The 22600-nt window shown below is 36.5% G+C and overlaps 1 protein-coding gene across 4 annotated transcripts in view; it reads right to left on the minus strand.

Annotated features, from left to right (window-relative positions):
- Positions 1-22600, minus strand: part of NUP58 (nucleoporin 58) — a 45302-nt gene that overhangs the window by 12745 nt on the left and 9957 nt on the right. For all 4 annotated transcript variants that reach the window (XM_029210019.1, XM_029210018.1, XM_029210016.1 and 1 more), the window contains 10 exons: positions 21061-21171; positions 19343-19367; positions 17965-18030; positions 17467-17641; positions 14026-14105; positions 11916-12034; positions 11406-11488; positions 8038-8239; positions 2539-2637; positions 845-940 (listed from right to left, as the gene is read on the minus strand). In XM_029210019.1, the coding sequence (XP_029065852.1) occupies positions 845-940; positions 2539-2637; positions 8038-8239; positions 11406-11488; positions 11916-12034; positions 14026-14105; positions 17467-17641; positions 17965-18030; positions 19343-19367; positions 21061-21171 (1056 nt within the window). The remainder of the gene's footprint in view (positions 1-844; positions 941-2538; positions 2638-8037; positions 8240-11405; positions 11489-11915; positions 12035-14025; positions 14106-17466; positions 17642-17964; positions 18031-19342; positions 19368-21060; positions 21172-22600) is intronic.

The following is a 22600-nucleotide window of genomic DNA, read 5'->3' on the forward strand; positions in this document are numbered from 1 at the left end:
AGTCCTCCAAGAAAGCCTTAACCCACAATTTCCAGGACAATGACTACACAGAAGAGCAGAGCCCTCCAATAATTAAGATCAAATACTATTACTGCCTAGCTAACTAAATGTTAATATATGCATATTATAATCCTGATACCACTGAACTCTATTATCTTACTCCCTAGGAACTACTGATTTTAAACACCACTTAATTTTAAATGGAATTTCCTTCAAATTCCCGCAATTAAAAACTTTAATCGGTACTATTATTTTAGGCACGCTATTTATCCCTAAGAATTGCACGTTAAAACAAGTCATTATTTACAAATATAGAAACAAATGCAAAAGTAGATGGAATTTGGAAGTTTCTAGTAGGAGCATCAAGAGATTATACCTATGTCAAAAATGAACAAAGAAGCCAGTTAATCATCATTTTTAAGACTGGTATTCTTAAAATCAGGGGGGCTTATAACTAAAGAACACCTCTTCAGAAGAGAAACTATTCTCCTGAATGAATAATGATAAAACTTTCGCAATGGGTTCATTTTTGTAATAACGAAGGAAACTGTTTAAACATAAAACTAGTCTTTGGGTTCAAAATAATCTCTACTTAAGTTAAAAAGAGGATGTAGTTATTTATTATATCAAACTTAAGTTGTTAGAAACGTTCTACAAACCTGACCTTCAGCATATGAGACAGAGTAAAGCTATACGTGATTACTAGGCTTGCAGGCTTCATCCAGTGGGTAGAAACTGAATCAGGCATCTTTTTTGGATACCGGAAATAACAACACTTATACTTTTAAAATTAAATAATGTGCACCTTTGAATCTGCCTGAAGTTCAGGCCAAAACACACAAACCTGCACTAAGACTTCCTGAGGGTTTATTTGTTGTTCCAAATCCAAATGTGGAGGCCCCTGTGGTGCTGCATCCAAAACCAGAGCTAGCTCCAAAGCCTAGTGGGGGTGATAGAGAGACACACACGGCAGGTAAAAACACAGGTGAAAGGATACTGACAAGTAATACCCAAATTATCAGTGGTCTAATAAACAGCGTTGAGAACCACGGCCTTACTAAGGAGATCTGCTTTACTCCTTTGCATAAGACTTTTGGAAGAACCAGATCAATTCTGAAATAAAACATTTAGATCTACTTAGACTAAGCTTTATGACCCATCCGTAATTTTTAAAGAACAAAGCCATAAAAAACAAGGTCATATTAGTACTTTCTCTCCCAAACGGACTAGAAATTTCAGTGACCATTCAAGTATGATTTTAGTCGAACAGACAGACACATATCTACTTAAGGATACTTCATTTCGGGAAAAAAAAAAAAAGACTAAATTCATAAATAAGCAAGGCACGCACAACAGTTTCAGTGCAAAGTACCACACACAGTAATTTTACTCTGCTTCCTGCGAAGACATTCTCACTTACGAAGTTTACCACTGGAACCCTGCGTGACTGCACAAGGGTCGGTCACTCTACAGCTACTCAGGAAGAGCAGGCTCCTGCCACAGAATCAGCAACGCAATGCTGAGAAAGTGGGAGGGGGAGCATCGAGGCTTCTCTCCCAACAACACTACAGTCACAATTGAAACGAAGCACGTGTCTTCATCATACAGAGTGCAAGAGGGGATTCTGCCAAGTGCTGGAAGCTTGGTTTCAAGTGCTCAGAAAATGAAATCCGATTCATCTTCGGCTACCCTGCAACAGCTTATCTAAAATACTGAGCCTGACGGTATTATTGCCCGTAACTCTATGAAATATGGCAACAAACGGGAATACAGATCATAGGAACTACGCTGTCTGCCATAATCCTAATAATTCCTATTAGAGTGTAATATATTACATAACCATAATAGCTTATAGGCTTTCCCTCTTATAATGATATACTTTAATGGAAATACGGGAATCTTATTCGTTACATGACAATGCACCCGTCAAAATACAATCAACCTTCAATTATCCACACCAGAGAATTGGGAATGCATTTGTATTTAACATGTTTTTGCAGAAGACTTACCTTACTAGTTAGACTTAACTTACGAATCTACTGAAATACACTTAATTGCCTATGTATACAAGTATGCATAAAGGCAAATATGCCAAAAGTGCTTAGGAATGGAGAGAAGTCAAGTTGTTCGATTTATAATACAATTATTTCCCCATTTAAAGTGTTCATTTGCAGAAAGAGAAGACGCTTAGGAGAATGTATGTCCAGAAGTAGTTTGGACTCCAACTAATTTTTTTAAGTTAATTTAATAAAACTAAGTAATTTTCAAGTTCATATTTTAGCATATTCCTTTGAAAATATGAACATCCCTACCATTTGATGTTTAATACGTTTTTTATATTTACTATTCACAGACGTGAAATGATTTTTTAAGTTCTAAATCTAATACTAGAAAGCACTGATTATGTTTGGAGAATCCTTTTTTTGCCAGATAGAACCTTAACTTCCCAAAGAGCAGATCCTCTTAGAAGTGTTTACAGGCTGGTAGCAATTCAAATGTATCACAGTCCAATGCAATACGAGAAAAGTTAAAGTGTACCTCCAAGGTTTGAAGAACCTAGGCCACTTGACTGCAAGCCAGTGCCAATACCTGAGCCGAATGGCGCTCCAAAACTAACTCCCAGAGATGGCTGTGGCCCTGGTATAAAAAAAAAAAAAAAAAAAAAAAAAAAAAAAAAGGGGGGGGGGGGAAAAAAAACAAATTTGCCTTACTCTTTCAAGATTAAAGTTACTTTATGAAATTATTTTTAAAATGAACAGTGATTACTTTTAACAAATTCTATTTGCTAAAACTTAAGTTTTCAGGATGTCCCCCCAGCCTAATTTATCTGTCCCAGCTGATTTACCTATCCAAAAATAAATTTTAAAAAAATTAACTTGTTCACACTAGACAATTAAAAGAGGCTTACCACACGGAAAGATGAGTGTTAGTTTAAATAATTTGAAATCTTTAATGTATTGTAAATTATAGTTCTTTTAGTTTTACTTCTAGAATGGTTTTAGATCTCTCCGCTTGTTTTCTGATAAAACTAGTTGCTGTATTCAGTAAACGTTTTTACTTTTTAAAATAAGCTCCTTAACTGTTAGAGTCAAGTCTCAATTGATCAAAAGAGACTGACACTAACATGCAAAACCATCATGTTACTTCATAAGAGTAAGCACCAAAAACTAGGCATGATTTCTTATAGGAAATATAAATGATATATAAATAAATAGATAAAAAACAAGACAATGTTTTATTTTATTAAATTTATTGTTCATCTTAAAGCAAATCAATTACACAGTAACATGACAATTCCAACTTGTTCACAAAGAGTGATAACTGAGTTCTACTGTTAAGCTCTGCTACATTACACCACTTATCACCTGATGAAATAAGATAGAGAATGAACATTTACAAAGGCACCGCTGTGTACCTTGACAGATTCAATACATTCAAGATTTCAATTCAGAAGTTTCTTTCCAACATCTTGGAAAATGTACTCAGATGCAGAACGATTAGTCATCCTTTTCCCATTTGTTACTTTAAAGATTTTGGCCGAGTTTGTTTGGCAAGAATAGCATCAAACTTACTAGCCTCCCTTTTTTAACTACCTTTTTTTTTAACTAAGCAGAATACAAAACTCTATAAATCTCTCATATTTGATAAGTAATTTATGAAAATTATTTGATAAATTTCATAGTACAATCTTCAGTCTTGTCTTTTTCAAGCACAGTGATCAGTGCATCTCAAAGTTGAGGGAACTGCCAAAGTAATATACAGATTGATATTTAGACTTCTTAAAGAAATCAAAGCCTTCAAGTTGTTCAATGAAGAATGAGGTTTGTATATTCAAAAAGGTAGTGTAAAATTATAAAACATTAAAGAAAAAGGAAAGAAAAGAAAAAAGAAACTAAGGAACTACATTTTGCTACACTGGGACAGAAACTGGACTTTCCCAATAGCTTCTACCCAGAAAATAAAGAATAAGGACTGACAGCAGCCAGAGTTCTTACACCACTATTAAAAAATAAATTAAAAAAGATTTAAATTTTTACATCCAGTTTGAGAATAAAATACCTGCCTAGCAGCTCTTTTGTAAAATGTTACTACAGGAAAAAGAAACTAAGCATATTACCCTCTTATTTCTAATGAGAGTAATATGTAGAAAACACACGTCCAGTTTCTTTAACATTGAGAGACTTAAGTGTCACATGTTCACAGGAGGCACTGCTGGTGGAAGACCCTAGAGCATAATGCACACCACAGCCCTCAGCCCTACAAGTCCTAAGAGTTACTCAAGTAACATGCTTCGTGTTGTGTGCGGGTCTGCTTTTAAGAGCAACTCTAGTCATTAATATTCAGGATCCAGGTAATCAAGAACTCTAACGATGACAAGACTTTCCATTGCACAACAGGTACATGATATTTTGAGTTTTGTACCTTCACACAAATTCTGAAGGCAACATCATTTATAAAACTAGTAGGCAAATGTATAACATTTTTAATAGTAAAAACTCATGATAAATATCTCCCATGCCAAAGTATCAGCATATATTACACTCTGGCCACCATATAAATTATTTTCACTATTAGAAAGCAGAATCTACATCCTTCAGGCAAATGTTACGTAAACAATTCAAGAAATCTGTTTTAAAATCTGAATAGTCATTAGTCATTCAATGAGAGGCTCTTAGTTCCATAAATAAAACCAAGTTAGTAGTAACATATCCCAATGATTGCCCAAAGTGAAATCTTCATGTAGAGTAACATTTTACAAAAGTTACTGAATAATATACTCACACACAACAAAATCAAGTTTAGCACTGTAATTCATATTTTCCAGAATAAATTCTACTTTCTTAAAAGTAAAACTGCATTCACAGGAAAAGGACTAAAGTGCTAAAATTTTTTTATAATTTTCAATGATCACTCAAAATACCTAATGTCACTAGCATGGTTATTCCTAAGTCATATTTTTTTAAATAATAATTTTTCTTAAAAAACAAAAAATGTCTTCCCCAATTTCAAATATTTTACTGATCTAATGGGGAATGTCCTTTGGTTATTAAAAATAACAAAATCATAAAACCACAAGAAAGTAAAATGAAGAAGTTTCCTATTTAACACTACACCTTAAACGTCCAAACATACACTTAAAAGCTAGAAAGTAGGAATTCCTAACAAAATGTCTCAGCTCTCCTTAAAAACAGCAGCTAAGTCATATGAGAAAAGTCTTTTTATGTAAACATCAAGAACTTTTAAAAGTGTCAAAACACAACAGCAAAACTTAATCCCAGTACATTAGCTTAAAACAATCTATCCTAAGTTAAAATTATACCGAAAAGCCTAACGTAAATGTCTTAAGCTTTTTAAGAGGCTTCAGAAGCACTGGTGGACAAGTGTACTCCAGATCTGCCATCATGCAATCCATGGATGATGCTTACTTCATACATAAATAGCCTGTGGAGTTCTTCATCAGTTCTCTTCAGCCTTCAGAAGCAATAACCACAAATCACACAGGCCTAAGTTCTATCATATATATATTTTTTTCGTTAAAAGACATCGAAGAAGGCTCAAGAAGTCACTTATGTCCATACTTCCACCTCCAAGAAAGACTACACAGAAAGCACCTTCAGAAGGTATCAGCCTAAGAAGCTGCCTGCTTTTTTACATTAAAAAGTCAAGAATCCATATGCAAATAGAAGCAAACCCCCCCCCCCAACTCAAACCTTGCACACACCAACAGGGCTGTGTAAAAACAGCACACAAGCCTCACCCAGATTCATCTAGATGGTCTTCAAAATTTGTTACTGGCACTTAAGAAGATTTCATCAGTCACAGGACAGAAGGAATAAGTCACTGGGTACAGAGCACAATGCAATAAAGAGGGGCATTTCTAATGGGCTGCATGCATCTAACGGAGCTGCTGCGTCTCACTCTAGTGGTGACAGGACTGAAATAGCTAATCCTGACGGGGAGAGACAGAAAGGGATGGGCTGTGGAGCATGCGAGACCTTTAGAGAAACAGGTGGGAAACAAGAAGACGATACAAAATGATCGCTATTGTTCGGCTTCTCAGTTCCCAAAATCCATACAACTCAAAATGAAAACACTGTAAGACTGCTTAAGTTAATAAATTACAATTCCTGCCACCTGATTAGAAAGCCCTTATGTGGGCTTCGCCACTGCAGGGAATGTACAAGGGAGTCAGTTTCCCCAAAGCCTGGTGAAAGTCCACAAAAAATTGAAGCACGTGAGCAAAAGGCTCTTCAAGATGATGACTCTAAACTCAGCTAATATTCTCCACCACCACAGAGAGCAAAGACCATATCTCTGTTGTTCACCTTTATATCCCTGGAGCCTAGCACATAGGAGGCACTCATATAGAATGAACGTATTTCTTCAGATGCCCATGAGCCCAAAATGTGAGAGTGAAAACCTACAAACCTCTCAAAACTGCCTACGTAAGAAAGTGTATAAAACAAAAATCCGACAGGTGGTTCTGCCTCAATTTTAGCTGTACACCGCAGAACATAATTAAATTCCCTTACAGCACAGCAGTTCAGTTAACTGACTTTTCTCCAGTTTTATTGATTAGAATAGAAATCCCTTATGTTTAAAGAACACCTAACCAAATCCTGCTTCTCTGATCTATTTTGGGATTCATAGTAACCCTAAAAAGTAAACTGGTGCTGTAGTCGGTTGGGCTGGGTAAATAATCATGAGAACTGATGACCGTCATTATGGGGTTGATTTGATATCTATCCACCCCATAATGACCTGATAGGAACCAACTCCACAGTGACTTCTTTTCCCTCCGTAACTGGAGAACGCAACCCTGTACTCCAGCCAGCTAGAGAACCACTACACAGTCCTTATGTCAGCCACTATTCACGTGGGTCCAGCCATGGAGCGCGGAGGGTTTGGCATAAGTCCATCATCAACCATTTACTGATGGTAAGTCAATTCTGTCATCTCCAAATGTGAAGAACAATTTTTTAAACTGCCAATAGTGAAACCCAGAGAATGCTTCCCTAGTAGAGGCAGCCTGAACGCAATCTAGAGATGTACGTTTTTTACTTTTTTGTACTATAATTTACTACTGGACTGCAAGGAACTCTCAGAAACACACATGCTATAGAATAACTAATAAGCACTACACAAAAATTTATGAACAAGTAAAAAAATCAGTATCCATTAAGACAACATTTTTCTCTGTCACACTTCAAGCCTGACAAAATAGGGACTGCAGGAGTAAAAAGATAAGTAATCATCTCTGAAAGACACAAGACCAAACTAAACACTGCAGAACTAGACCACAAAAATGTTTCTCTCGTAAGAAGTGAAATTAAACCATGGTACTAAAATTATCTGCTTTCCAGTATCTCATCAGTTATTTTCATCTGCTCAACCTCCCAGCTCATACTTCTTCATGTATAATCCAAAGCATCTCATAACATTTTTTCCTGCTCTTGCCACTGTTCTGCTCATTTTGAAAAGGTACAAATAATTCTAGCATGTACCTTCTTCCAAATTTGGTTAAGAAGGCCTGTTCTCTGATCAAACAAACCTACTGATCTTCAACACAACTTCAGTCGATAAAGACATACTTCATCCTGAGTGTGGGCATTCTGTAACCACTGCATGTGAGAGCGCACCACCCGTCAGCATCAGGTACGAAAAATGCCAACCTATGGCTGGTTTACCTCTGACTTTAAAACAATACACAACACAGGCACAATTTTAGAATCTGTTGCTCTTAAATGTAATTCAGTAGTGGAACACCATGTTCTAAAGGGCATTTATAGCAATACAGCAAATAACATTAATTCACAATATTCAGTATCTAAGTGATGTATAATTATTGCTAAGACTACCCTGCATTTTTATCAGGTATATGGTTTGTAATTGTGTCCATCACAATTTTTAGACTGTATTGGAACAGCTACTCATAGAAATTGCTTCAGTGCTAACACAAAAGGAAGACTCATAAAAATGCACATAAACTCTCTGCATTTTAACAGTTAAGAAGCTATAACTTGAATGCATTCAGACCTGTAGCAGGCTGTTGCTGCTGTGTAAGTGTTGCAGCCATGGCAACGGCTGCTGCGTTTGGCATGTTGCTGAAAGGGGTGGGTCCAGTAGTGACTCTGGGCGCATTCTGCCACTTCTTGGCTTCTGCTCGCCTGGCTTCAAACACATCCACAGCATCTCCCAAGAACATTTTCCTGTAGCCAAGGTACTGTTCTTTGAGCACCTACAGGAATGAAAAAAAGAAAAGATTAATCAAGTTTTGTGCTGACTTGGATAATATAAGGATGAATATAACCATGAAATAAGTTAGCAAAGACAGATCAAAAACACTCCAAACACTACACACTTCATCTAACCTTCAAATCAGAAGGATCTGAGTGATGGATCGGAGAGTTCTATCACACCTTTGTATACTGTGTTCCCTATTTTAGTCATAGGTCTTTATGATCAACTGCCTAACATATTCTGACTTCAGGAGGCCCCCTTTAAAATAAGTTAGCTAAGCTTTTAGACAAGCAAAGTAGTATCTAAAATTCCATTTTAAATATTAAATATTCCAGTTTCTCATGAAAATTTCCCCTCCAAAGGCCAAACTTTGGATAACTTTTAGATTCAAAGAGGTTTAAAAAAAAAAAAAGCCCACTAAATATATATTTGTTAAATACCTTTTTTATCGGTATAAATAAATAAATAATAAAAGGCATGGGTGACACATACTAAAATAAGACATCACCTAAGCAGAGAGAGTCTGGAGGGTATAAAGAGGGCTCTTACTTGATCAACACTGTTTATTTTACAATGAGAATAACTCATGTTGAGCTTATGTAACCAAACTGGAGGGAAAAGAAAAGAGTTTATAATTTCAGAGTAAGAAAAATTACCAAGTTCATAAAGTGGGCTGGATTACCCAATACAACATTTGCCTTAATTAAGGCCATTAATAGGAAGGATTCTGTTTCACCTTACAATATTAAATACTTTAAGGGTTTAGCTTAGTTTAGATCAGTTTTATATTACTTTTGAAGAGACGTAAGATTTTCATATTTCCAACCTGTTCTTAGAGGAAATTAGTAAATATGAGGCTTTGGGTTGTGACAGGTATTTCCAGCATTTGAAAGCTATCGCCTCCTTCCGTGTGGACGTCAGTGTATCATGTTCCAGTCCCAAGCTTTCCCACCTCTGCAACGTGTGCAAGTGGGCCTGCCAAGAGCTGGAAACTGGGGAAATACACTCAGAAGTGGGTCTGTGACATCAGAAACCACAGCTTACGAGAACAGATCTCCCCCAAACGCATCCTCCCTCTTTCTGTGCAATTACAAGCACATACCATGCAGCGTGTGACATCAATAGCCCATAAATTTTAGTTCTACTTCAGATAATGGGAAATAATGACCTATCTTAGAAACTTAAAAAAGACATTTAGTTTTTTAAAAAAAAAAAAACACAAAAAACTGACACCAGCCATTATCTACAGAATTAATAAAATTTACGCCTAATTTTGTTAATGTTGTGGAAGCCTGGCTGATCAGGTGGCTCAAGCCTGTTTCAAGAGGTTATCTGTGTTGTTAATAAGACCACAAAAGGAACAAAAAAAACACCTCTTACAAGAGGTGAACAAGTCTAGAAATTACAGTTTACTAAACGCAGCTGAAAATAAATGTCAAATCTGATCATGGAACATCCTTTGGTTCTTGGGATGTGTATTAAAAAAAGGAGTAGGTCAAAATTTCAGGTAAAGTTTATCCAACATGAACTGGAGCTTTTTCTGCAAATCTCTGTCTCATTATGGCCCTGTTACCGAAAAAGGTAGTTTTCAAACCAGAGAGAATAAACTGCCATTGAAAAAACATCTATATTTACAAATATGTCTCAGATCTCCTTTAAAATACTCCAGGGAAACCAACTGTACTTCAATGAAAAAAATTTTTAATAAAATAAAAATGTACTGGGGCTTCCCTGGTGGCGCAGTGGTTGAGAGTCCGCCTGCCGATGCAGGGGACGCGGGTTCGTGCCCCGGTCCAGGAAGATCCGCCGTGGAGCGGCTGGGCACATCCCGTGAGCCATGGCCGCTGAGCCTGCGCGTCCGGAGCCTGTACTCCGCAACAGGAGAGGCCACAGCAGTGAGAGGCCCGCGTACCACCAAAAAAAAAAAAAAAAAAAAAAGTATTAATTAAAAAAAAAATACTCCAGGGGAAAAAAGCATGTGTGGAGAACTGATAAAAACAACATCAGCAGGATCTTGATAATGGCCCAAGTCGGGTGGTGGGTACCTGAGCATTCATTATAATAGTGCTCTACTTTTGTGTGTATTTGAAAACTTTCATAATAGAACTTAATGCGAAAAAACATCTGCAGAACACAGACTTCAAAGTGCCAACAGAGAATCACCTTTAGCACTTTAAAAAACTAAACACTTATTGCAGACAAAGTTTCAAGAGAATTTACTAAAAATTCCTCCTTTAAAACTAAATTATTTTAAAGATTTGATTTAAAATTTTAAATCTATTAAGGCAAAAGGTCTGAAGTATGCTGTCACTTCAAAAATGGTATGATTTAAGAGGTTAACTTAAAAAAAATTCTATTATCATGCATCAAGTGAAAATAAAAATGAAAATACTGGTAATCTCCATGGAGTTCTATTACAGTTAGGGATTGATTTAGACCCAGGCTTGGATGCTTTGAATTTTAAAGGTTTTCTCCGACTATACGTAACTGCAAGAAAGACTTTTAATTATATCCGCTTGATGGAAAAAGTGTACGTATATTAACATTTCGCCCAAATAATTTCTAAAAATGAACATATTACACAAGGTTCAAAATATTCAGTGACAAATTATTTTATTTTTATTATTTTAATAAATACAGTTTCCTGTGTTTAGAAGGGACAAATGTTGTTAGCAAGTTTTTTTTTATGCAGGCATCAATAAACATTTAAAACACACATAAAATTAAAGCAGTGAGACATGATTTTGCTACTAAGACTGTTTACTTTCTACAGAAATAAACTAAAAGAGATGGAAACAACCCAATGTCCAACAGAAGACAACGGGTTACGCAGACTACGTACACACGTGCAGGGAAATCCTGACTACTAAAGATGATGGTGAAGAAGTGTGTGTATGAGCTTGGAACGTGGTTCACAGTGATGAAAAAAGTTAAAATAACAGAGTGCACAGGACACTTGGATCTTGTTGTTTTTTTTTTTAAAGATCTTATCCATGGTTGTGTCTGGGCATGATCTGGATTATTTTATTTTTAGTCTTTTTCACTTACATATAATTTTAGCTATTTCTGTAATAAGCATGGATACTTTTGTCCTGTGAATGAACAAATAAACACTTCACTTGGGTGTAGATGTCCAGATAGATGAACAGGCAATGAGAACTTACCTTCACATTTTCATGAATAGACTGAAGTTGTGCAGCTAAAGCTACAAATGTTTGATAAATTTTCTGCATAGCCATTGACAAATCTATAAAAGAAAATCATATTATCACACAAATATGTATACGACACAATCGATATTATTTTTCTATTACTTGAGTCCAATTTTTGGTACAGTTAATGTCTAGGATGAATAAACTACACCAATACTTCCATGGATGAGAGAAGACAGCAGAACAGACTGAGAGAAGGATTCCTCCATCAGTAATCTGGGGGGCGGGGTGGGTGGGTGGGGTGCCCTAGGACATCTGCCATTACATCATAATAATTCATAACAAAGCATTTTATATTTATAGGAAATAAAGAGCTAATCGAGGACTTTTAAGGAAATTGTCTTATGGCAGTTTAAGACAACTACTAGTAATAATCTAGAATATCGACTATACAACAGTTTAAGCTCTCTAACTGAAAAAACAGTGCTATTAAAAAAAAAATTACCACGGAAAGCATGTTACCTTGAGGGGTGATGTGTGAATTGTTCGCTTGGGTGGCAAGATGGTTTTCCAGTTCTTCAATCTGTTGTCTGTACTGCTGGAGCTGCACCTCAAACTGCTGAACCAGGATTCTGAAGTAGCTATACAATAACATTTACCAAGTCAGTTCAGTTTTAAAACACTGTTTCCTTTATATTCAAAATTCCAACAAAAATATGCCCCTGTTTATTTAAGTAGGGCCTTTGAATTAGTCTGATGAAATAATGTATCTTTAAGTGACAGAGGTATTATTGAAATAAAAACCCAAACTTGTAAGTTATCAAGGTATGAAAAATAGATGCACAGCCTTACTCCAATCATGAAAAAATACCAATTAAGGGATAATCTACAAAATAATTTAATACTCTTCAAAAATGTCAAGGTCATCAAAGAAAAGGAAAGACTGAATAAATGTTACGGATTGGAAGTGACTAAGGAGAAATAACAACTAAATCCAGTGTGAAAAGAACCCTAGAACAGAAAAAGTGCATTAGTGGAAAAGACAGTAAGTTCTGTATTTTGGTTAATATAGTACCAATGTTAATCCTGTTCTTGATAATTATACTATGATTATGTAATATGTTAACAGTAAGGGAAGCAGGTAAGGGATATAAAAAAATTCTTTGTACTACCATTTCTCCAACTTTTCTATACGTCTAAAATTCAAAAGAAAAAGTTCAAAAAAACCCGTGCAATTGTCAACTAGATTTTACAGCCAAATACTTACAGTTCTTATGTTTATAATCTGAAATACTATTGATATTTATAATCTGAAAACACTACAGTGTGCTACAGAAAGAGTATGTAATTATAATCACTATTCTGATAAATTTAACGAGAGAATGCTAGAAAGATAAAAAGGGACCTTGACTAGCACAAAACGCAGTCTGAACACAACTCCACAAGAAATGGGGAACTGTGAATGCTTTTCACAGCGGAAAATCACACAGTTCAACCCATCTCAAAATTATCTCTGATGGCAGCATGAAGAACAAGACAGCAGAATAAAATACTGAGGAAGTCCAGCGAAGGAGCTCATCCCATGCTAATCCGAATAAGGTATCAGGAGTATCACTGTTATTGTCCATTTCCTGATTTTGATCACTGTACTATGGTTACGTAAGAGAATATCCTTATGTTTAAGAAATACACTCTGAAGTACTCAAGCATTAATGGGTATCATGTCTGCAAACAACCCTAACTGTCCAGGGGGAAAATGTATTTACACATATGGAGAGCAATGAACGAAACTGCAGTAGAAATGTTAACATGCAGGGAATCTGGATGGAAGATACATGAGAATTCTTTGTTTCATTCTTGAAACTTTTTTTGTAAATCTGAAATTATAATAAAAAGAAAAAACAAAACAAAAGGGTGAGGGGCCAGGAGTCAACCAGACCCCTACCGCGCAGAAGCTCAGGACTCTCCTCTTCATGCCGCAGGCTCCTCATTTCTAAGACTGGAATGTGACAGCTGTGGAGGGTTTGTGGGAAAGCAGATACAGCAGGTGAAGGGCCAAGCGCGCTGTGCGGCATATGGCAAGCATTTGAGAATATTAGCTATTACTCTCTCGCACAACACAGGCAAGACATATACCACATGCATGGAAACCACATGAATATACAAGCTGGGTACAGGTGGGTTTTTCAGGTTCACTTATCTACACTTCGTAATTTTTCTTCCTGAAGATTTATCATGTATGCAAATAAAAGTTATGGAAATACGTGAAAGAGTTAAACTATACTTAGTATGCCCTGTTTAAGGAAGGGGCTATCATAAAGTATTCTTTAATTGAAAGTCCTTATGGGTATAAATATAAGTTTCTACTATCTGCACGATGTAATCCAGTAGAATAGACCCTGTAAGTAACATGAAGTGCAACTGCATAACAGTGGGTAAAAGCTCAGACCTTAGCCTTCACTTACCCTTCAATAAAATGGGGATGATGTACCCTCTGAGCTATTATGAGAATTAAATTTAAAAATCCACATAAGGTGCCCAGACTTGCTACAAAGTAAACTAAAAATCCCTACCCTGCATACTGTTTTTACTGTTCTGCTTTTTTAAAGAGAGAAACATTTGTTTAACTTACTCAGCAGGAGCTGTATTCTCATGTTGGAGTCCAGGTGGTGTTTTCTGGGTTCTTAAAGCTATTTCAGCATTTTTTAACTCCTGATATAATAGAGGTTAAGAAAAAGAAAAAGCCAATTAAAAGTTAAGCTAAAAATACCAACTACCTCTGGACTGAAACTTCGACAACGCCATTCCTGGAGCTTCATATGCTGTGAGAACTTATGGATGAAGCCGCTTTACAAGGTGCTAAAACCTCCTTCCAGGCAAGACAAACTACACTTTTAACAAACTTTATAATAAATTTATGCTCTATTTTAAGAAACCATGGATTCCTGTAGGATTTGTGAAGTCAATTCATCCACAGTTAAAGACGGTGTTACTATTTTAAAATCTGTAATAATACAACTATAGAAAACACTATTTAAAAGAAGCAAGGTAGTAGTAATAACCCTGAGGTTGATGACAGCAGCAGTTAACATTCTGGGTACTTACTTACTGTGTACCAAGCCCTGTGCTACAGGCTCCCCTTCTATGATCATGGTCACTCCTCAGTAACAACTCTATAAAGTGGGTGACGAAGTTACAGACATTAAGTAATGTGCCCAAGGCCACATAGCTGGAAGACCTGAGACCTGAGTCTAGGGGCCCAATTTTGTATGCCTCACACACTTAACCTCCCTTCCACTCCTCTGCAGTGCCACTCTTATCTTCCAGCCAATGGTTTTTCAAGACTCATAATGCGTCTAACCCACTTACACTCCACATTCCTATCATTTCATTGCTTCTGCAACGTCTATTTCAACGTCTATTTAAGTTTCCCTTACTTAAAAAGAAGTCTCTTATCCTAACTTTATGTCCCCTGCAGCAACTTCCTACCCTCATTTTACTGCCCAGCTGTGAAGTCTCTATCGGTCTCTAACTGTCCCTTCCACCTCCGTGTTACCCTCCACCTCAGCCTTCCGTCCTGTGACTCTGGACACGGGTCCAGAGCCTGGACTGCCCAGCGCTGAGCCGCGCCTGGGTCTCACTGGCGGGGCCCCCTCCCGTAACGCTTAACGGCCTGCGGGTCCTCCAACATGCCCTCTTCCTGCCTGCGCGCCTTCCCCATCACCCTGCCCCTTCCTCGCCGCCTGGGAACCACCGCCGCAGCTCTGGAGGCTCAACTCTTGAGTGTGCCACTACCGCTCCATCCCGCTCCGGAGGGGGGCTGGAAGCGCCCACTGAGCCCTCTGCACTCCGTCACACCTTGTCCCTGGAACACTTACGTGAGTGCTTTAGCTCACTCTCCCTAGGATACTGTAAGCGTTTTGATCCCAAACGCCAGAGGAAGTGCTCTGCACATAACAGACGCTTAAAAAAGGTTCTCTGAATTTGTGGATTCAGCAATATAACTTCAATGAACCACGCGGCACCTGCCCTGCCCATAGAAAACATTAACCACGCAACTTATCTGAACTCTTAAGTGATGTCCCCCAAACGGGGCATGTGAAAGACTTCGCTTCCATAAGGTTCTGGTCTTCACAACCTCAACGCTGCTCCTTACCTCAGAATTGCTTTTATTTCCCAGAAAGGCTCTCTTTGAACAAAAGGTTTTGGATTTAATAAGATGGATAACTCCTTCACTAAGGGAGTCAGAATGTTTCTGTTTTCAACTGGCAATTCACGAGACTGTGGGTAGAGCACGAATCCCTGTGTATTTGAAATAAGAGAAACCACAGAGCAAACCCCTTTGAGTTCTCATATAAACTTTCCTCAACGCAACTCAGAAGCCATTTTCCCTCAAGGGAACTCTCGACTCCCACCCTCTTCTCTCTCAGTCTTTGAGCACTTCACTTACCCCACGAGACTTTAGTACTTTGGAGTTCTCCTTTTGTCTCTGAAAGACAAGTCTGGTTATGTGACAAGTGTCTCACAAGTGCTTGTGGATGGAATCACCCAGTGTGAGAGTTACAACGGTTCCCATTCTTGTGTTCATTTTTTTTCCCTTGAGTTTGCCTCCTCTATTACTTTGATAATGACCTTGTGCATATAATTTCATAAAAATTTCACACATGAAATTTAGAATTTCCTATAATGTTTAATCAGAGTCAAAACACTCTCCACAGTCTAAAGGCTTAAGTAACATTCTGTTCCTCCTAGGAAATTCTGATATCTGAAATATCTGATGATAAGGGAAGAATAAGTGGGAAGGAAACATGGGGGAATACTTTATTCATATTTAACCAGAGCATTTGTAAGTGACCAGGAAACGTGAAAGCAGACAATAAAGCCTTTGAATCCTCTTTAGGTATCATAGTTTAGATGAGCTTTTTCTGGTAACACATTTATTAAAAATGCCACAAAGTATTCTCCAATAGTTGACTTAAAGACACATAAGCAGGTACAAACTTCCAGTTACAAAATACTAAGTCCTGGGGATACAACCTACAGCCTGGTGACAACAGGTAACAACACTACACTGTAGATCTGAAAGTTGCTAAGACTGTAGATCTTAAAAGTTCTCATCTGAAGAGGAAAAAAAATTGTAACTATTTGTGCTGATGGGTATTAATTAGACTTCTTGTGGTCATCATCTCACAACATACACAAACACTGAATCATGTTGTACACCTAAAATAACGTTATATGTCAATTACAGTTCAATAAAAAGACACAAAGCACTTAAAAAATTTTTACTTAAAATATTATCACTTAATTTATGACGAGCACAGCACTCTGATAAACCCATTAAAAAGGCATATCACAGAAAGTTCATTAACAGATCAGGGAAAACTTCAGGGAACGATTTCTAGATTGCCACGATCAGATCAAGTATACTGTATAACTGTGAAATATAAAACAAGTAAATCATCTATCATCATTCTTCCCCACTGATGTAAAGAAGATATTTTACGTTATATATTATACCACTGGGACAAGAAGCAAGTAGACATTAGTGACAGAAGGTATTAGCCTCATTACCATTTTTATTAACTAAGACCTGACGAAACTAGCAAGTCACTGGAACTTAATATCTATAAAGCGTGATATAATTTATATTTAACCACTGACAGATTAAAAAATGTGTTTTTCCCTCTTGTATAATATAATAATTTAGGCAGTAGGCACGCTTGTGAAACAAAGCAGTCGGAGCATAAGCTTAGAGCTGGATCACCAGGGTCTGAATCTATGCTCTTAGAAACAGAGCTCTCCTGTTTTCTTGTTTGAGGTAATAACAGTACCTACCTCATAGGGCTGTTGTGAAAAATCACTAGGTTAATATATCTAAATGGCTTAGAATACTGCCTCATACATAGTAAGCACTCAATAAAACCCAGTACCTATTAGTATAGTAATTTAAAAGTATATGCGCTGTTGTACGGTTTTCTTACAGCATGTCGGTATGAAACTTCATAATTTTAAAAAGACCTATTTCTATTTGAAAAACAAACAAAAATCCACCAATAAAATGCCAGTTTACCTGAGCAGTTTCTATTTTCAATTTGTCAATATTGAGAGTGTTCCTCTGTAATCCACTGGCAGCCAATGACAAAAGCTGCTTCAGAGCTTTAATATCTTCCTGCACTTTAAGCATTGCTTTTGAAGACATTCTACTAATTTCTTCTTGGACTTGTTTTTGTTCCTTCACAAATTTCCTAAAAAAATAAATAAAACTCAGTTTCCAAAAAATTACACCTTTGGTTTTAATACAGAAAACAAAGTAGGCTGGTGAGATAGTTTTAAGTCCAAGTGTTTTAAGAAGCGACTATTAAAAATTCACCTACAGTTCACAGAATGGCAGTTACAGAATCTTAATCCCTTTATTTATTTAATTCCATTGTTCTGCGTTCTCCCTGATTTCTACAAGCACCACAATGCTCCCCAAGTTACAACACTTAGGAGGAGGAGAGGGCCCCCCCCGAAACACCTCCCAGCACTCCGGTCTGATTCATCTACTGATGACATCCCACACACTCACTGCAGGTTGTCCACGTCCTGGCAGATGACAGAAGGTAGAGTCTCATCCTTCAGTGCTTTACTATCCCTAAGAAAGATGCCACAGGCGCATTAATACCAGAGATCATAAAAAGCTGACGGCTACCTGTACATCTTCTTTGGAGAAGTGTCTCTTTAGGTCTTCCATACCTATAGCTGAGTCACTGTGTTGTACAGAAATTAACACAACATTGTAAAGCAACTGTGCTCTAATAAAGATGTCAGAAAAAAAAAGCTGACAGCTGAGTTCCACAACAGTATGTGTTAAGATACAAGAAAACAGAGCAAATACTCCCCATTTACAGTCTTCCTGGATGATTTTGAAGTTCTTTATAAAGAACAATAAACTTCATGATCTACAAAATAACTAACAATTCATCTGACATGGAGGTTTCTTTTCTAAGGAGATTGGCATCTATTGTAAGTACACGTAGATGCATTTGACTAAATGTTCAAGAACAAAACAAGAAAATACTACAGACGGGATGAAATATTAATCTAAGTTCCTCCAGCTCAAAAATTCCATGACTGACTTTTCATTCAGTTCAAAAATATTACAGCATTCACTAAAGGAAGTCTGAAAAACTCCTCACAATGAGTTGCTCACAATATTTTACAACGTCAATCTGTTCTTCAACAAAATAAGACCTAGGAGTAGCTTAAAGGATTGATGACTACTCAAGGAAGACAGGAATAAATGTAACTGGGCTGTAATGGCGGGAGCCGCAGATCTGTACAACTTCGGGGACATAACCCTGGGCAAACGGCAGGCTCTCGCTGCTTCCCCCTTTACGTAACAAATACACACAAGATGTTTGGGAGGCGGGAGCTTCATCATTTACTTACAAATGTTTTATTTAATGTAACAGAAATTATGTGAGAATACGATTGGCAAGAAAATAATGATCTTCAAATGTATATATGACGTACATGGAGGCTATTCTCCCTCTTCAACATCAGTGAATGGTGCTGGGACAGTAATTTATATATAAAATAAACAGTATATATACATTTTTAATTTGTATATATAAATAAAAAGTGCTCCAAGAGTAAAGTTCCATGAGTTGTTCAACATTTACTAAGTTAAAAAGACACATACAAATATTTGTGTTTATTTATATTATTTGGGGAAAAGCCAACTATTTCCTAGAAATCAGTGGTTATAAATTTTCTTAAAGATCTGACCTTCCATAATCTCTCCAGAGCCTATGCTTATTATTTTATTTTTGACAAAAACTTTAAACGAATTTTTCTTCTAAATACCTATAAGGTTCCATTTACTTCCAACCATACATTGGCCTATAGTTTAATAAGTAAAACTCTTTAATTAAAATATTTTAAAAGTCAAATTGTAAACTTACTCTGGTCTTGTTCCTGTTTTATCACCTAGAAAATTCAAGAAGCTTCGTGTAAAAATAGGTTATTTATCAATGTATTCCAAATACAAATTTTAAGTTAACACAAACTAAGGTATAAATAAAAATTGTTAAGGATTTCTTAGAATGCCTCTTGAACAGCAGGTGATGTCACGACTTGTCACAAACTCTAAACACAGCATGTTACAGACATGTTTATGTACACATAAACACAGTTATGTAGCTGATTTGCATCTATTTCTTTCAAGGGCAAGAATCTTCCTTTTTCAACTATCTTCCCTGAAAAATCTTCTTGCCTAGGAGTTTAACTCCTGAGAGCTTTATCTGACACTTTTTAAGGCCCTCGTAACAGGCTGCTTCACCTGAGAAAAAAAAATAAGTTGCTAAAACATCTAAGGCTATTTTTTGAATTATGGAGTTACTACAAAGAAAATTAAGTAAAAACAAGAGACAGGACCTTATGTTTAAAACTTTTCATTCAAAGAGAAATAAATCCAAATTTTCTAAGGTTAAAAGGATTTTACCAACTTTTAGGATAGTAATTCACTCTTTAAAACAAGTATCTCCTACAACAAAACCCATGTCCAATTTTTGAAATCCCTATACAGATACAGGACACTGAATATTTTACAACTTCATGCATCATGCCATTCTAAGCTCTTCCAAGCGGTCAGTGCAGTGTGTACGCACGCGCTCCAGCCGAACATGCTTTCATCAGAAACAGAATAGGTGTTGCAAAACAAACAACAAGCAGATCACACACACAGAACCAACAACCACAAAAAAACTGCAAAATGAATTTGGGTTGGAAAAAAATTTTTAAAGCATATTAGGCATGCCAAGAGCACAGCAAGAAGGGCATTTTCATACTGGCTGGTGAGTAAATAAAGTGGTAAAACCTTTCTGGAAAGCAATTTCACAACATATGCCAAGAGACTCCAAAATGTCCCTCCCTATAAGCCAATGATTCAATTTCTAGGTATCTGCCCTAAGGAAATAACCAAAATATGAACAAAATTTATAATAAAAGCACACAGCATCTTCTGTGTGCCTGGCTCTCCTAAGGTTTTACAAACAGCAATCCCCAAACCAACCCCATGAAGCAGGGACTGTTATTTCCCCTACTTTACAAAGCACCGAGATAGCCTGAATAAGCTCACAGAGCCTGTGAACAGTAAGCCAGGACCTGCAGCCAGCAAACCAGCTACAGAGCCGACACTTAACTACCATATACTATGTTGCCTCTCTCTACAAGGATACCCAATACGGTGATGCTTCCCAGAGCGAAGATCTGCAAACAAACACTAACCTCAGGATGGTGGCTGACTGCACGATGACACACCCATTCATAAAACTGACATTAAGCAGCATTAAAATATTTGTAAAGAATTACGGACACTGACTAAAACTTGTGATATATTACACGAGAAAGAACAGGTTACAAAACATGTACACGGTCCCGATTTTTAAAATGCATATTAAAACACGCATTACGATAGTTACATAAGACATATGCACGTACAAATCTGTCTACAAAAATAAAATCTTAAATGCACAACACACACAAAATTTGTGAACTATAATGCAAACTTAAAAATAATACCTTTACTATTGAACATTTAACTAACAATGTTCCAGACATAAGAATTTAAGTTCCGTAAACAGGACTGTTAGAACGTGAAATTAAGAGTAACATTACTTACTCTTTTTATCCGATGAGCTGCTAAAATCTATACCTCCAAGGCCTTCGCTGCCAGCAGCTGAAGTAGCTGCTGCAGTTCCCAGAGACAGACCTAAAGCATTTGGTCCAAGTCCTACAAACAAGCCAGATGCCACTCATGAAGTTCCTCAGTCTTTATAATGATTTCCCCACTGACCAAAGCACTCAAATACATTCAAGTTGGATCCCAGATTATTTTCATTCTTGATTTAGACAAATAGTAAGATACAAGTCTAGAGCATGCTTTGGACAAAGACTGATAATCTCGCTTGGATTCAATGGTATATGTAGTTTGAATGATGTGATTTTATTTATTAAAACGGCCAGAATATATCTGTTCATGGATATTTGTGGATACTCGATTTTATTTGTTGTTTTTAAACCCTCTCTATCAAAGCAGTTTTAGTTTGCATATTTTCAGGTGAATACATCTTGTCTTCCAATCATGCTTTGGAATTCTATACTTTTAAAATAATGTAGTACTGGATGTGTTAATTAACTCGATGGGGGGGGGAAACAACGTATACAGTCAAATCTTTATGTTGTACACTTTAAATATCTCACAATTTTATTTGTCAATCACACCTCAACAAAGCTGGGGGAAAATAAAAAGAATAAATAAATAAAATAAAATAAATAAATAAAATAAGCAAAATTTCAAAGATCCTGCACTGGTCAATCACATAAGTCCATGCATTCTCAAGCTGACACAATTGTTTTCTTTTTAGACAAGATGCTATTTACTTTAAAAACAGGAAATAGCAGGATATACTGGATAAGAGCATGGGATAAATGAAAACTGGATTTAAATCCTGAGAATGTGTTAAAAAACACAGCTGAATGAATGTTATGAATTTTTAAAAAATCAGTGGCACGTTTAGGTTAACATAACCATAAAGTAAGCATTGAATATTGTGTCAAAGAGCCTAAGAAAAATCAGAACAGACCTAAAAACTTAATAACAAGACACAAAAACTACCCTCTAACTCTTGTTTCTATTATTTTTGTGTTTTGCTCCCATGGGAATCTTTGGGAAAGATGTTTATTTATCCTGCAAAGAAATGTACGTTATAGTCAACTAATGATTTGGTTATTAGAAGACACCTACAAAATTGACTATAATAAAATCACTTAATACTTGTTTTTAATGTCCTGACTTCAAAGCACTCTAACACCCTTTCCTAACACCTATAACAGAAAGTCATTCCCAGAACCCGGCTTATGAGGTCAAGTTGTGCCACAATGAATTTAGAGGCTAAACGATTCAAGACTATCCAACTGCCGTTTATTAAAAAGACAAATTTCTCTATAGAATGGTTTACTGACTCCGGAAACAGGCTCTTTCTTGCCTCCTTACCTAGTCAGTCAATGCTGAGAAAATGCATTTCTAAAATATGGCAATCATGTATGAACAACTTTATTTTATAATTCAGTTTTTACACTAAAAGGAAAACATAAAGGTTCAAGAGACCACGTGATCTGCTCAAAAGACCAAAACAAAGACAGTAAATTTAAACATGAAT

This window comes from Monodon monoceros, unplaced genomic scaffold (genome assembly GCF_005190385.1).
Source record: "Monodon monoceros isolate NGI ecotype Baffin Bay Population unplaced genomic scaffold, NGI_Narwhal_1 Super_Scaffold_8, whole genome shotgun sequence".
Taxonomy (NCBI): Eukaryota; Metazoa; Chordata; class Mammalia; order Artiodactyla; family Monodontidae; genus Monodon; species Monodon monoceros.